Below are 16,165 nucleotides of genomic sequence, written 5' to 3'. Positions count from 1 at the left end.
GTGTAACAGCTGTGCCAGTGCTTCAGTCGGTGGTGCCACTGCTGGTGGTGCTTGTGAGGGGACGAAGGATGCTGATGACACTGACGCCAACCGGGACCTCAGGTCCCTGACATGTTCCCTGGTTCTGGTGTTATGCCCAGGGTGTCCAAAAGGGCCATTGAGATGATGGCTGCCACTGCTGAGGCCACGGTGCTGGGTAGGGCTGTTGGCTATGGCGGGATCTGGACCTCCTGCTCCTGCTCCTACTGGAGTGATAGGAGTCCGCCTCCGAGGTCTCTGAATAGGAGGACCACTGAGTAGCTGTGACCTGGGCTCCCAGAGAGTGGTTCCGAGAGGCCAGGGATTGGTGTGGCTCCTCTGCATGAGTGGGCTGTGCCGGGGAGAAGTGCGCGTGGGATGGGGATCAGTGCGCCATCAGCGCTGCTTTGCCCCTTGACTGGAAGTGGGGCTGCACAGTCACTGGCGACTTGTCCCTCCTCTATGGGAGGAACATCAGGTCCTTAGCTGCCTCAAATGCCTCCACCATAGACGGGAGCTGGAGGTGGTCACCTTGGCGATCTGGGGACTGTGTAGGGATCAGACTCGACTGAACCCCAGTCGGGGTAGGAGTTGACGAAACCCTTGAGGGTTGTGAGGTGCTTGTGGATGCCACAGGCCCTTTAGACTTTGGCGGGGGAGACCGACCCCTCTCTGGCCTTTTCTTCTTTAGCAGTACCTGGGACTGAGAGCGGTGCCACACCGAAGATGGCTTTTTATGTCTAGAGCCGTGGCAGTGCTGAGGGGCCTTAGGGTCCTTGTTCGGCACCCGTTCATGCACTGTCGGCACAAGAGCACTGTGGACCGATGAAGAAGTACTCAGCACGGGTTCTGCGGACCCGGGGTCAGAATGTGGTCATAGTGCCGCTTCCATCAGCAGGATCTTAAGTCTCTGCTCCTGGTCTTTAACGGTCCTAGGTTGGAAACCTTTGCAGATCCTGCACTTGTCCTTCTGGTGCCTCTCCCTGAGGCACCACAGACAGGAAGAGTGTGGGTCACTCTTGGGCATAAACTTGCCAGAGTCCTCACAGAGTTTAAACCGTAGGGACCCAGACATACCCCAGAAGTGAGGAAGACATTGGAGGGGGAACCCCCCAAACAAAGTTAAACTACTACAAACTATTTCTAACTAACTATTTACGCTATTGTACAGAAACTACAGAGAAAACTGCCAAAGCGCTTGCAGCAAGAGCGAGCAATGTTCCAGCTAGCTGTCACTGGCAGTAAGAAGGAACTGAGGGGGTGGAGGGTTGGCAGGGTGCTGTATTAGGCACTGTGAAGGCGCGACTCCTATATCCGATCCTACGGACGCTGTTAAGGGAGAAATCTTCTGTCTGGCGCGCACACACCTGATCGGAGTGGACATGAACAAGCACTCGAAGAACAACATGACTTTCACCTCAAACTCCTTCATCCTTCTTCCCAGAGCCACATAGTCTGCAGTGACCTGTTCAAGGTCATTATTGGCAGTATCATTGGTGCCCACATGGAGAAGTAGGAAGGGATAGCTGTCCGAGGGCTTGATCTGTTACATCCTGAATTCTAGCTCAAGCAGTACACTTTTTGAGTTTTCCGGTATGGGCGGCAGATGGATGACTCCGTCCTCCTTAGGAGGGAGTCCCCAACCACCACCACCCGTCTTCTCCTTTTGGGAGTGGTAATCATGGAAATCATCCCCCCATCCCTAGGTCAGTGCATCCCATGCCTTCCTGTCGATGGGGGTCTCCTGATCCCTTCCCTCAGCTGACTCTTCCAAATAATTATCCGCTGTAGTACCTGTGCAGAGAGACTGAAAATAGTTTCTTACCTCTATCTGCATTGGAGGTACATGAGTTCTCCTCTTTCTTCTTCTGGAAGTCACATTCTGCCAGTTTTCTTCCCCATTCTGCACTGCCCTCTCTGATTCTTCAGCATGCTGTGCCTGCAGTATCAAACGCGGACTTCTATCCGGAAAGTCTTCATTTTCTCTGATACAACGCGGGGCTGATACTTGGATTTCTAGTCCTTTAACCTTCTCCAATGTGGTGACCAGCTTGCACTTCATACAGACAAAGTATCCTCTGGGAGAAAGACAAACATGGCACATCCTGTGCAGGTCACAACAGCTGATTGATTGCTCATTATCCATATTGTCTTCCTTCTAAGAGCCTCTTCAGATGTCGTATTTACTGCTCACAGAAGCCTGAAAGGCAAAAGCTCTATGGGAACTTCTCCCAGAAGAACTCCCAGGCAAACTCTCTGTTTGCTTCTTCTCTACTCTCAGCTCACTTGGTTCGTAACTGGCTGCTTTTTTTATAAGGCTGCTGACTCGAAGCAGTTGCCCCTGCTCAACCATTCAAGGCCCACCTGGAACAAAGCATTCCCAATTCACACTTTTCATACAAAACAAACAAACATACACAGTCAAACAGTCTCTGCAACTAGCAGCAGTCAAATAAAATGATCGCAGCAGACAGAACTCGGATATTCACCCCACCAGCTCACAACACAGACCCCCTAATGCAGCACTCACTGTAGCTTCTCCCAGACTGTTTCCAGGCAAACTCCCTCTGTTTTCTTCTCCTCTGTTCGCAGCTTCCAGTCTACCATGGAAATGGTAGAATTATCAATTATAATGCAGAAAAGGCAGAAGTATTAAATAAATATTTCTGTTCTGTAATTGGCAAAAAAAATTAATAATAATGATACAGTCTCATCACATGGTAACAACACTCTTTAATTCCACTAGTATCTCTGGAGGGTGTTAAGCTACTAAAGTTAGACATTTTTAAATCAGCAGCTCCAGATAACTTGCATCTAAGAGTTTTAAAAGAGCTGCTACATTAATGCTGCACAATTAATGCTGGTTTTCCACAAGTCTTGGAGCATTAGGGAAGTTCCAGAAGACTGGAAGAAAGCTAGTGTTATGCCAATTTTTTTAAAAGATCAAAGGGATGATATCAGTAATTATAGGCCTGTCAGCTTGATTTTGATCCCAAGTAAGATAATGGGGTAAATGATAAAGGACTCAACTAATAAAAAAATAAAGGAGGGCAATGTAATTAATGCAAATCAACATGGGTTTATGGAAAATAAATCCTGTCAAACTAACCTAATATCTTTTTTTTTTAAGAGATTACAAATTTGGTTGATAAAGGTAATGGTGTTGATGTAAGATACTTAGACTTCTGTACAGTATTTGACTTTGAAGTTCACAACATTTTGATTAAAAAATTAGAACAATATAAAATTAACATGGCACACATTAAAAGGATTAAAAACTGACTCATAGGTCTCAAAATGTAATAGTAATGGGGAATTATCACTGAGTGGATGTGTTTCTAGTGGAGTCCTACAGGAATGGGTTCTTGGCCCTGCATTATTTAACATTTTTATCAATGACCTAGAAGACAACAAAATCATCACAGATAAATTTTGGAGTTGATACAAAAATTGGGGGAGTGGATGGGTCATCGATTTAGAGTGATCTGGATTGATTGATAAGCTGGGCACAAGCAAACAATATGCATTTTAATGCAGCTAAATGTAAATGTATGCATCTAGGCAGTAGCATAGCTAGGAGGGAAGCAGAGGGAGTGACGCCCCCCCCCAAGCACATTCACCAAAAGTAGCGCCTTTCCGCGTAGCCAGCACTGGGCTCTGGATCCAGGTTTTGTGTGCGGACGCTGGCTAGCTCTCGGGTCCATACCACCCTCCCACATCCCCAGCCTGGCTAGCTCCGCGGCTGCAAGTGGCGGCAGCTGGTTGCCTGGTTCCCTGGCGATGAGAAGGAAGAGGCTTCCGCCCGCCCACAGCTGCCTGGTTCGCTAAGCCGAGCCCCACTTGGCACACTCTGCCCAGGCAGGGGTGGGCTCTGCCAGGAGGGGAAGGGGAGGCAGTGCAGCCCCCCCAGCGCAGCGGGGTGGGGTGCTGAGGAGCAGCAGGCATGTGGAGGCAGCTTGCCACCGCTGCAGGTTGTTGAGGGACTGATGGAGACTGAGCTCTCAGGACTGGGGGAGGACTGAAGGTAACTGCTCCTAATGGCCCCTCTCCTTTACACACACATGTGTATAAGGAGTTAAAACTGGAAGTGCAGCTTTGTGAGGCCCGTATTTATAATTTTTTTCACTATTCAGAAAGAAACCTGTTTTCCACAAACTAGAAATAAACAGTTGTGTAGGGGAGATGGAATTTTTTTGTTTTAAAAAAAGTATTAAAGGTTTAATGTATGAAATACTGACATGATTGATTAATATAGAAGGTAATGATTGACTTCTGCCTCATTGGCTCAGTTTCTTAAGAGTTTTTTAGATCACAATGAAAGAGAATTCAGTGTAGTTCAGAAAGATTGTTCATAAACATGATATGTTCTTGAACTAAAACTAAATCTGATAGAACAAAAAAATTCTCTTAACTTAATGTCTCCTAGAATGTCAGCATTTTAGGAAAAGAGTTTAAGCAATGCAATAATTCATTAACTCAGTAATAATACTGGCTTACAGACTGTCTGTACAAAGCTGTAAAAAGAATGTTAAAGACTTTTTTTGTTTTTAAAGAGAAATACTATAGTGCACTCTTTTATACACAAATTGTACTCATTTCCTTGAGAACCAGAAGTGTGACTGACAGATACTGTGGATCAGATACAGGGCTGTATCTAAACTGCTTAGTGCAGCTTGTGAAGGAAAGAGGCATAAAGGTGCTTTAAGGTGCCAGTGATGTCTCCTCAGTCTCACTGTTGACTAGCTGCAGACCCAGTGCTCAGAATTAATCAGTGTTCTCAGGGCTAGTGTACTCTATACTAGTTTTCAATTGCCTGCTAAATGCTTCAGCCATGCCACCTTTTCACTTAGCTATATCCTAAATAGTGGTGACTGGGAAGGAAGGGGAGGGGAAGGAAGGAGGAGTGTAGCAGATGCTAATTTGAGGTGAATATTCTCTTGGTCAGATGCTACTGGGTTTATGGCGCTTTGTGCTAGCGACTGAAGCAAAGTGGCTGATAAATAACCAGGAATCTAATTAATAATTATTCTCTAAATTCAGCTTTCTTCATTCTCTCTCTCTGAATTTCACTAATTCAAAATAGTAGTGTGCAAGTTGACTGGATAATGGTAATAGCATAATCTCTTGTTATAACATTGTAAACCCTACTACCTGATTTTTATATTAAACACTTGCTATACCTAATACAATAAATCCAACAGAAACAAAACCTAGGAAAACTTTATTCTTTCGGTGTCTTATTTAAAATTTTCCAGTAATCTCCTCTTGCTTCAGAATGCCTCATGCATCACCTATACTGTTTGCAATAGGATTCAACCTGTGGCTTGACTACTGACTCTTTACTGCTTCCTGAAGAGCTGGGAGCTCTATATTCATCTCAGGCTAGGTCTACACTTAAGGGGGGGAGGTACGCAACTTCAGTTATGTGAATAGCATAGCTGAAGTTGGCATATCTTAGGTCGATTTACCTGGCTGTGAAGAAGGCGGCGAGTTGACTGCTGCCGCTCCCCTGTCGACTCCACTTCCTCCTCTCTCTGCAGTGGAGTTCCGGAGTCGATGGCAGAGCAATCAGGAATCAATTTTATTGCGTCTACACTAGATGTGATAAATCAATCCCCAATAGATCGATCACTACCCGCCAATCCAGCAGGTGGTGTAGACATACCCTCAGATAGATATTATATGCAGAAGTACAACTCTGTATATATGGGGTGGGGGAAGGGAATTATTGATCTTGTGCATATGTAATAGTGTTTGGTGTTTGTAATTCAAGGTATAATAATCACACTTCCAAATTGCAATGAACTGTGGAAAAGATCCTGTTTGGTATGAGAGACGTTACTTATACCTAGATGCACTTCCTTTCTCCACCCCCAGCCCTACGCATGCTGGCTTGCGAATATCACTGCTGTAGTGTCAGCATTTAAAAGAGCTTCACATTCACCACTTCTAGTATTACGGAAAGTTAAAACAAACTACAGTACATTGGGACATTAATACTCTATTACAGTGTTTGTATTAGCATATTAAAAGCAATAACACTTAACAGACCAGTATATCCAAGGACATTACTAGCACACCTTTCCCCCCTTGATACCTAGTAGTTGCACTGTTATCTCCCATAGCTACTTATATTGCAGTTTTTTTTGTTAAAACTAAATTGGGAAGAAAGACGACTGATTCAGAACTTGTTAATGGTTACTTTATTGCTAAAGGGTGTAGTGGGGTGTAGGCTTGGAGAGAGGAAGGTTTCTATGATGTAGGCAAGATCAGGTATTTTTCTTAAACCAGAATATGAATGGTGCTGGTCTTCTTGGTGGCTGGCTGACCTTGAATTATTGTCAAAAGTTAGAGGATGTACTCTTCTCCTTCCTCACATTTTGATTGAGGATTCCATTGATAAAGGGATTGGCCTCAAATACCTGGTTGAAGGACTCTTCCATGGTGTAGTTTTCATCTTGGGTTGCCCAGTCCTAATTATATTAAAGCATGTACTTTAGTCTTTGTAATTATCTGTTATAACTCTGTAGCTTTTTATGAAGGCAGGAGTAAAATAAAAGAAGCTGCAATAGTGCCACAGTTAACTAAAACTGAAAATGTACATAATTTAAATCAGACTCCTAATCTTAATTTTTGCTTAATAAATAAATTCATAAGAAAACTCTGTTGGGAAACTGCTACAGTTTACTTAGAAAGTGCACTTCTCCTATATAGGTCCTAAGGATCATATCTGTTTGAATACTGGCTCTTCTTTCTTTGATCTGCAGAGTGACTGATGCTTTTCAGATATCAGTTGTGGGTACAGTGCCAGATCTGCAGCTTGGAGCAGGGCTGGGAGCTGAAGTCAGGGCCTCATCTGGGGGCAGAATTGTGGCCAGAGCCTGGGTGGTACTCCCTCCCCGCCTCCCCTAGGGGCTGGCCCAGGTCCCGGTTCCCACCCCCCCAAATGTTCCTCTACATCCCCATCCCACAGTTTGGGGACCACTTATAGCAGAGATGGGCAAACTACAGCCCACAAGGCCATCCTGCCCGGTCCCTGAGCACCCAGCCAGGGAGGCTAGCCCCCGTCCCCTCCCCCCCTGCCTCAGCACCAGCAGCATGGCTGGCTTTGGCATTAAGGGGGCAGGGGGTTCCAGGGGGCAGTTGGGGACAGGGAGCGGTTGGATGGGGCAGAGGATCTGAGTGGGGGCGGTCAGGGGATGGGGAACGGGGGCAAGGGTTGGATAGGTGTGGGAGTCCCAGGGGGCCTGTCAGGGGGTCAGGGCAGTCGGGACTGGGAGCAGGGGGGCCAGCTAGGGGTGGGGTCCCTGGGGGGCAGTTAGGGGCAGGGGGTTCCAGGAGGGGGCGGTCAGGGGATAAGGAGCAGGGGCAGTTGGATAGGTCGAGGGTTCTGAGGGGGGCAATCAGAGGGCGGGACAGGGCAGATAGGGTGGTGAGGCACAGACTCCCTACCCGGCCCTCCATAGTTTTGCAACCCCGATGTGGCCCTCGTGCCAAAAAGTTTGCCCACCCCTGACTTATAATAATAGACTCAGAGAGCTCAATGTATTTAGCTTAACAAGAAGGTTAAGGGGTGACTTGATTAGTCTGTAAGAATTTACATGGGGAACAAATATTTAATAATGAGCTCTTCAGTCTAGCAGAGAAAGTATAACATGATCCAATAGCTGGAAGTTGAAGCTAGACCTATTCAGACTGGAAATGTAAATGTAAATTTGTAAATTTTTAACAGAGTAATCAATCATTGGAATAATTTACCAATGGTCATGATGAATTCTCCATTGCTGATCATTTTTAAATCCAGATTGGATGTTTTTCTAAAATATGTGCCCTAGGAATTATTTTGGGGAAGTTCTATGGCCTGTGTTATACAGGATGTCAGATGAGATGATCACAATCGTCCCTGCTGGTCTTGGAATCTATGCATGTATTTGTAAATACCGAAGAATGTCCTCTCTCATTGCTGCAACCTGATCTTTGTCTTGGAGAAGCAAGCAATTCATTTTCCAAAAAAATGATTTTTGAGATTCATCCCAGCTATCAAAGACTGTTCCCAGCAGTGCACGAATGTTCTGCAGCTCTTGTCTGGTTCAATTAAGGATTCAGAGACTAAAATAAAATCTATTCTAGTATATAACTGAGGAAGGTGTGAATAAAATGTGTGATCTCTTTCCTCAGGTGCATTTCTGTCCACCTGAGAGACTGAATTGTTAGCACAGAGAAATTAATGCTGCACCTGCTTCTTATATCTTTTTTTTTTGTTTAAACCAGATCTGCCCGTGAGGAATTCGTGTGCAATTGAAGTCTCCTTCAAGTATAACTTCCCCTTCTCCATAGTGTTGCAGTTTTTTTTTTGAGTCATTAAAATTTTTTTTTGCTTTAGATTGGGAACATACACTGAGGCTATTGTTATTAATAACCCAGCAATTGTGTCCTTCAATAAGACGAAACATCCCTCCTTATCCTTAAATTGATCTTTAATCTGAAAAAGTTCAGGTTTAGAAAATATTATGCCCACTGCTCTTTTCTTTTCTCTGGCTGAAGCAAAAAGAAAGTCTGCTGAAAACCGATTACCTTTTATGGTAATAATTTGCCACTCCTGAGAAAATGAGTTTCTTGAAATAAAAGTCTTTTTTTTTTTTTAAAGTTCTGCCAGGTCTTTTTTTCCTTTTAGTGTCATTATTTAGCCCTTTGAGATTCAAAGATGTTACTTTAAAAGGAAGAACCATTGATAACTATTTCACTTTGCTGAAAAACTTGAAACTCTGATTCTTTAGCTGTTTGATGGCATGAAGCTTTGTGTGGCCATCTCTCTCGTTTCCAATTATGTTGCATTTGCGTGCCTGAATATGGCTTGGCTTTTGGCTGTAAACTTTTGTATTTCTTATAATAATTTCCCTCCACCTCCCCAGTTCCCTCTCCCCTCCTGCATTCCCTTAAATCCAAAAATATCAGAATAGCATATAAATCAGACCCCAAACAATTGTGCTTTTGCTGAAGCCCCACGTCCTATACTCTCCCCATGAGCACTCAGACTATTTATCTTGTAATCCAAAGAAGATATGTTCTCCATTTACGGTAATCTTCACCCTTAGGGATAGATTACCATCTGATCATTTGAGTTACAAGGGGAGGATTTACACAGAACCCCTAAATGCTTCTCCACTTCCCCTCTATTTTCTCCATTCTCCTTAATCACTCCTTCCTTAGCGTTCTTTATTGTCTCTACAGAACCCATCTCTCACAGACTTATGATAACCCCAATTAAAGCGCACTTCACTCTATTTCCCTTCCAACATTAATGTGGTTACTTTACAACTGTTCATTTTTGGTGACTCCCAAGAACTGTCTTCTGGATGGAGGCTGCTTTAGCTATAGATGAACTAGGCAGGTGCCTATGGGAGGGCAGATTTTTGGGCAGCTGCCTAGGGTTGCAGATTCATCAGAGGCAGTGTGCGGCCACCTCTTGATCTACTTGCATTCATGAGCAGCAAAATGGAACTTAGGGATAGTTGGGCCCACTCCACACCCTTATGCGCTTGGGTTGGGACACCAGGACAGAGGCGCAGCTCCAATGGACACTAACGGCTAAACTAATTCAAAGTTGACACCAGGACACATGTACTACAAATGAAATACACATGGACAAAGCACTCAGAGGATTCTCCCCCTCCCCCTGCAAAATAAGAATGAAAGAAAATAATGCAATTGCCTTTTAAGACTTTTAAAGTTTAAAATGTTTTACAATATTGAGGTTTGTGACACTGATCATTTTATGTAGCAACTTGTTATTTATTCAAAGAACAACTACATGTTTCTTTCTTTAAGTTTACATGCATCTCAATTTGTATCTTCAGTGCATGTTCTGTCATTCTACTTTGTTCAAGGGTTTGCCTGACAGATGAGGAGAATATTACTACATTGCTCTGACTGGAAAACATCTGCAGAGCTCTCTGGTCCGAGTATGGGAAATGGCTTCATACCAGAATGTCACGTCACTGATATTTACTTTTCCATGTGCCTTATTGTCAAGAGATCATATACTGTATTCCTTGGGAAAAAAAACCTTTAACTTCTCCTTCTTGGCTGTTGGGCTCCTCATGGCCTTTCAGTCACCTCTAGGCTTTACAGGGTTACAGCAGCTCATGTGGGGACCCTGGTACTATGCTCTTCCACTACAGAATCAAGTGTTATCTTTTGACTGCTGCTCTTAACTAGCAGCAGAAGCCCAAACAATGTTAGGAGATCCTCAATAGCCAGTTGAAGGAGTTTAATCTATAACTGACTGGCAATCATCACTGAAAATTCATGCTTTGGTCTCCTAAATGACTGGTGGTGGGACATCAAGAAACTGCTCCAGTAAAATGGAAGCTTGCTGCTTTTTGGAATCAGAGCAATTGGGTTTTTAACAAGTTTAACCCAACTCTGAAACTTTGGATTAAGGACAAGGTTGTTCCCGAATAATAGGCACTTGAATAAAAAACACTTAAGATAAATAATGTTTCTAGTTTCAATATTTAATCCAAGCAGACGCAGACAACAAACAGGTTTATAAAATTATTCTGTTGAATTAAAATTCTGTATAGCATTTAACTCTTATGAATAATTTTTATCCTTCAGTGTATCTTATGTTCATATTTTAAAATATGTTTGCACAGTCCTTTATGCAACTACATGCTAGAAATCTGCAGATGCACAATTTAACACTAAACAGGACAAAAAAATACATTCCATTTCCATTCATATGCAAATTGAAAACATTTCACTTGGCAGATAAACAATGAAAAGTTATTTAAAAAAAATCAAACTACAAAAATGCACACATAAAAGTCTTCCCTTCTGGATTTTTAATAAAATACTGCTCTGTATAAGATCTAATGAAAAATTCCAGTACTTACAAAATACTTTATATCTATGAGAAAAATGAATGTTTAAAGTTATACCTCTATGAATTAAACATAATTACAGAGTTGACATAGAATATAAAACAAAAGAGCTGAAACAATAGATGATACGGCTTAGGACAATGTACATATCACATGTAACAGAACATGTGAACGCTGAAGTAAGTTGATTGGGCACCAGGTAGCGGACATTACAGAACCCATAAATACAGATAAAATGGACATGAAGGGTAACTAGGAAATAGGGACTAATACAATACACAGCAGATACAGAATCAAATATTTAACTTATGTATAGAAATTTAGTATGGCAGTTTCAGTGGCCCTGGGAAAAAATTCAGCTCCTGGTTTGAAAGAAGTAATTATTTCATGAGAAAACAAATGGTTTATTTATACTGGCACTGACACAGTCTCCTTCACAAATCATTCTTTACATCTGCATATCTGGCTATCTAGATACAAGAGGACGTTATAAGCTATGTAATTCAGTATTTCAGCAGTGACTCTAGCACCCACACCCAGCATCTAGTAGCCATGTAATCTTGGGGATAACACTGAAAAACAAGGTTTTATGGAGATTAGAATCTCTTAGGAAGGTTTGTTGGTGTGCTCGCAGAACTTAATCCAGTTTTCTCCATAATGGAAGCTTCTCAAAAGATCGCGCCCTGGAGATCAAATAATAGTACAAGAGACTAGGAACTCAGGGTCCAGAAATCTAGTTAGGAGAAGCAACATTTTAAAAATATTTATGCCAGCAGCAGTATCATGCCAACATAATCCCTAATGATGTTGATGAGATACATTGTGAAGGTCAACTTAGTGGAATGTACCTTAAAACCTTCTAAAAGGCAAATCTCAAAAAATACGACAGAGTTAATATATTTTGATAGATGTTGCCACTGAGAAACAGAATTTTGAACCCTATATATCTAAATTAATTTAAACAAGAAATTGTTTCAATCAATGTAATAATTAAAGATCTTAAAATTCACACTGTGAAGAATGAACTCACATTGGAAAGCATTAGATTTAAGGAAAAGCACACAATACAGCAGAATACAGATGAACCTTTGAGACTAAGTAGGAGCTAGCTGCTATTGAGAGACTATCTCCTTAAAAAAAGTTGTACAAAAGTTAATCAGTGTAAACACCTGAAGGTTGCTATTTTAGCCTGGAGATGTGCAAGGATTTTGAATGACTAACAAGGCACGACATAAAAATAATCCTGAAACTACATGATTTCTGGAATCAGAGTTTAAATATACTGGATCCACATACTGAGTCTGTCATCTCTGCGGTATGGTCAATCCAGATTAACCAGGAAGAGTTTTATGATTATGTACAGACTACTATAAAAGGATTGGAGTATCAGAGGCCCAGAAGACAAGTATCTGGCCAAAAATGACTGAATCAAATTTCTGAGAGAACACATTGTCTATGGGAAGGATAGAAATAGCAATAGCTATTAAAGACCCCTGAAAGGCAGGACAGCAGAGAGGAGACAAAAACAGTTTTGGGAAAATGAATAAAAAACCTTAGCAAGAGAAACATCTGTGAGATGAAATTGGACACTATCATAGGAAAGTGAAGCTATGTTACCATGGCAAAATAGCAAGACAAGAAACCGAGGAAAATTCTGCAAACTTGCATGTGCTGAATGAAATCTGCTTAGAGACAATGTATTGAATCACTGATTAAAGTCTGACATATCACTAATCCTTCTAGGGTTTTGAGGAAAATTATTTTCACCAGGACAGACAAGAATAAGGTAAAAATGGTGGTGCAGACCCAGCCAACATCTACAGAGTGCGCCAAATGAGAAGAGACATCAGACCAAGTTTTGCTTTGGAGCCATACAACTTTCATTTATGATGAATGAGAATTGTATGGATCATAAGGTAGTACAGGGCCCTGTCAGTTTTCTTTCTTCTTTTAGATAGACTAGATACATAAAGAATGAAAATATCACTAGTTAAAGTGATAATTCCCTCCAAAAAGGGAGAGCAAGAATTTTTTGTCTGGATGTTATTAGGGAATAAGCTTAGAATTCTAATTCAAGATGACAATTTAGTGTGTCTTCTCCCACCATATACTATCATGAAATTAAAATATCTATTAAAAGTCAGCTAACAAACAAAAAATAGTAATTTAGAAAAGAGAACTTGCCAGATTCCAAACTTCACTCTATGGTGAAAACTGTAGATGGGAGAAATTGGCTCAAAGGATGGGCATGAGTTTGATTAACATCCTATATATACACAAATACCTTTGCACTCTACTCATTTTATAATTTAGAAAAAGTCAGGATTTTTGTGGCTTTTGGAGTCCATGAAGAAGTGCATGTGGACATATAGTGGATATCTATGTTGGTTAACTAGTAAAGTGGAGTCAGATTTTAAAATGAATCATAACTAGCAACTTTATTAATATAATTTGAAGTGAGAACTTTTGTTTGCAAGTCAATTTGCATTTGCTATATTCTATAAGCCAGTTGTCTCTGTCAGCAACCCATCTACTTTGCCATTTTGTAAAATTCATCCTGTAACAATAATTCTAGATATGTAATGATGTCTAACTTCTGAGAGTTTTAGAACTGCTACCATTTGGTATGAAACCTAGAAATGAATGTAGTGACAGCAAATCTGGCAGTGCCACCACAGTTAAGTTCTATTCCACTCCTTCAGATCAGAAGGACCTAGAGACCCAATAAATATGAAATTTACAGGTAAATAAAAGCTTTCTCTATTTTATAAAAAAGGAGTTAAAATACAAAAGATCATATTAAGCAATATTCCGTGCCTGACTTATTACTGCCCCCATATCCTACCGCAAAAGCAAGGCAATTCTGAATTAGGATTCCCACTCTAATATTATTGCTACTCACCCGCTATAGAACGTAAGCCACTATTCAGAGACCTAGGCACCAATGGATCGTGTGGTGACCTTAATTCAGGATTTTCTGGCTTTTTTCAGTTTAAGTTAAGATCTTTAATCAAATTTTAACATAGTTTTTATAAGTATTTATCAACAGCCTGGAAAAGCCTAGCAACTGAAATGTCTTTCACTCTTTATTATACTTATTTTTTTAAAATAATGCTTTATGATTTTTTAAAGAATATTATATATATATATATATAAACACTGGGATAAGAGGAAAAATAAAATCATACTTAAAATGGTTGATTTTTCTAAATAGCACTATGATTTTTTTAAGGATATATAAATCTCCTTAAAAATCCTAAATTTATATGAAAAACACTGGGGGAAGAGGAAAGATAAAATCAATCTGGCTACAGTATTTATTCTGAAGATTTTGGTGCACCAAAGTTGACAGCCAGTTTTCTTGGCTTTCGTTTGCTAGAAATGTTTGGTGTTGATTTGTTATGAGGAACGCCTGCAGTAGCTACATTGTCTTGAAAAGAAACAGCAGACTGAACAGCTTGAGGAGATTTTAAAGGAGTTGAAGTATCTTGTTGAATGAGCTTGTTGGTTTCAGAATATATTAGCTGTTCGTTCTTTAGTGGTCCAGCTTGAAGGGAGCTCTGGAATTCTTTGAACTCGAAATTTTTCTTGCTAGCAGCCCTTTTTTTAATTACCTTTAAATCAAATAAGTATTATTAAAAGAATGTAGTCTCAGAAAACTGCAAACATACTACTATAAAAATGCATATAGAACAGTTTAATAATTTTCTAAAACGAAACAATGTATCATAGGAGTGTCTTTGCAGCCATTGTATCTCTACTATAAGGTCACAGGATTGTCACCCTGAAGCCTAGAATATCTGTGGAGTCAGTGTGAAGAGATGGAAACAGCTATAAGCATGGTTGCGAGCTCTCTTTGTTCAGAATATCATGTCAAAACATCACTGGCATTCAGGGTCTGATACGGACAAGTTTTTAAGTTCTTGGCCATTTTCAACTTATGTATACACTTGACTTTACAAGTTACATCCATGTGATAGCATGGGCTTTCAGCATGTATATAAATACTTTTAATATCTTTTATAAAAATATGATCTCAAGACAATTCCTGTCATGCTTACCTGTAGAGGAATAAACTGGTTGTGAGTACCAACTGGTACAGTTCCTGCAAGAGGCATGTTCCCAGGATATGAACTGGGATAGTAAGATTTGCCATGAATAGGCACTGGAGCTCTCCATGGCATTGGACCAAACATGTGAGATGATGGAGGCATCATATTAGCTGTGAAAAACAACAAATAACTTTTAGTTTCTATTATTTCCTTTTAGGAGGGTGGGGAGTTCTCCAAACCCAGAATATCTCAAGGATATTTTTTCACTTTGCTTCTTTCACCACAAAGGCCCTGTTTTACAACTGAGGAGGACAGAATGCACTCTCTCCAGTCAACAATGCAAAGACTGAGGAGAAGTGGGGGAGCAATGTCTGCTTGGGGACCTTGAATCCTACACTATTACTAGCTGCCTAATTGCTGATCACTATTGTCACAACCCTTCTTGCATTCTACAAAAATAGCAGAGCATTAATGATAGCACAGGAATTTTCAGCAGGCCTTCTTGGGTTGTTATATCATGACACTGCTTGGCAAAGGGTGGCAGGCTTCCTACATAGTGTCTCAGGGAAGTACTGAAAAGACTCAGGAGAGCTGGTTCCAAAAAATATGACAAAGAGTGCCTTGATTTGCCAATTCACAGATGATTGTTAGCTATAGGAGAAAATACTAGAAAACTGTTGAGATGATATGGAGGGGAAATCACAAAAGCAGAGCTTTCTGGCAGGTCTTAGAAGTAGATGTGTCTTCCCTCTTGCTGACCAGGACCAACAGTTCTAGACTGCTTCTCATTGTATTCAGGAGAAAAACCAATAGATAGCACATTGACATATGTCCTGAGAAGAACAACTGAACAATTATTAAGGTGTGGAATTTTGTTTTTATTTTGTGTGTCCATGAGAGGAGGTTCACAAATTTCCATTTTCTCAGAGGTACATCTACCTAAAATGGTGTTCTCCAGAAGTCACCCATGTTCACAAAATCCTGTTAGAATTACAGTCAAGTTTTCAATTATTTGAAAAAAGTGTATTAGTCAAAAACTTACCGGTGGGTTGGGTGAAGACTGAAGGAATAGATCCAGGTGGTACAGGAGCTCCCATGGACTGATAATTTGGAAACACTGGTGGAGGTGGCGGCAAAGAAAAGTTCACTCCTAAAGAGCTCTTGTTAAGAGAGAATAATTTATTATAACAGGCTCAATGCAATAAAACA

At 41.0% G+C, this 16,165-nt stretch overlaps 1 protein-coding gene across 2 annotated transcripts in view; it reads right to left on the bottom strand.

The window, feature by feature from the left end:
• Positions 1-10,514: 10,514 nt before the first annotated feature.
• XRN1 (5'-3' exoribonuclease 1) overlaps positions 10,515-16,165 on the bottom strand; it is a 79,370-nt gene continuing 73,719 nt past the window's right edge. For both annotated transcript variants that reach the window (XM_030574287.1, XM_030574286.1), the window contains 3 exons: positions 15,999-16,116; positions 14,966-15,126; positions 10,515-14,518 (listed from right to left, as the gene is read on the bottom strand). In XM_030574287.1, coding sequence (XP_030430147.1) covers positions 14,222-14,518; positions 14,966-15,126; positions 15,999-16,116 — 576 coding nt within the window. In that variant the 3' untranslated portion in view covers positions 10,515-14,221. The remainder of the gene's footprint in view (positions 14,519-14,965; positions 15,127-15,998; positions 16,117-16,165) is intronic.

This window comes from Gopherus evgoodei, chromosome 9 (genome assembly GCF_007399415.2).
Source record: "Gopherus evgoodei ecotype Sinaloan lineage chromosome 9, rGopEvg1_v1.p, whole genome shotgun sequence".
NCBI lineage: Eukaryota > Metazoa > Chordata > Testudines > Testudinidae > Gopherus > Gopherus evgoodei.
The sequence above is the reverse complement of the archived record's forward strand: the minus strand, read 5'-3'. Positions and strand labels throughout refer to the sequence as shown.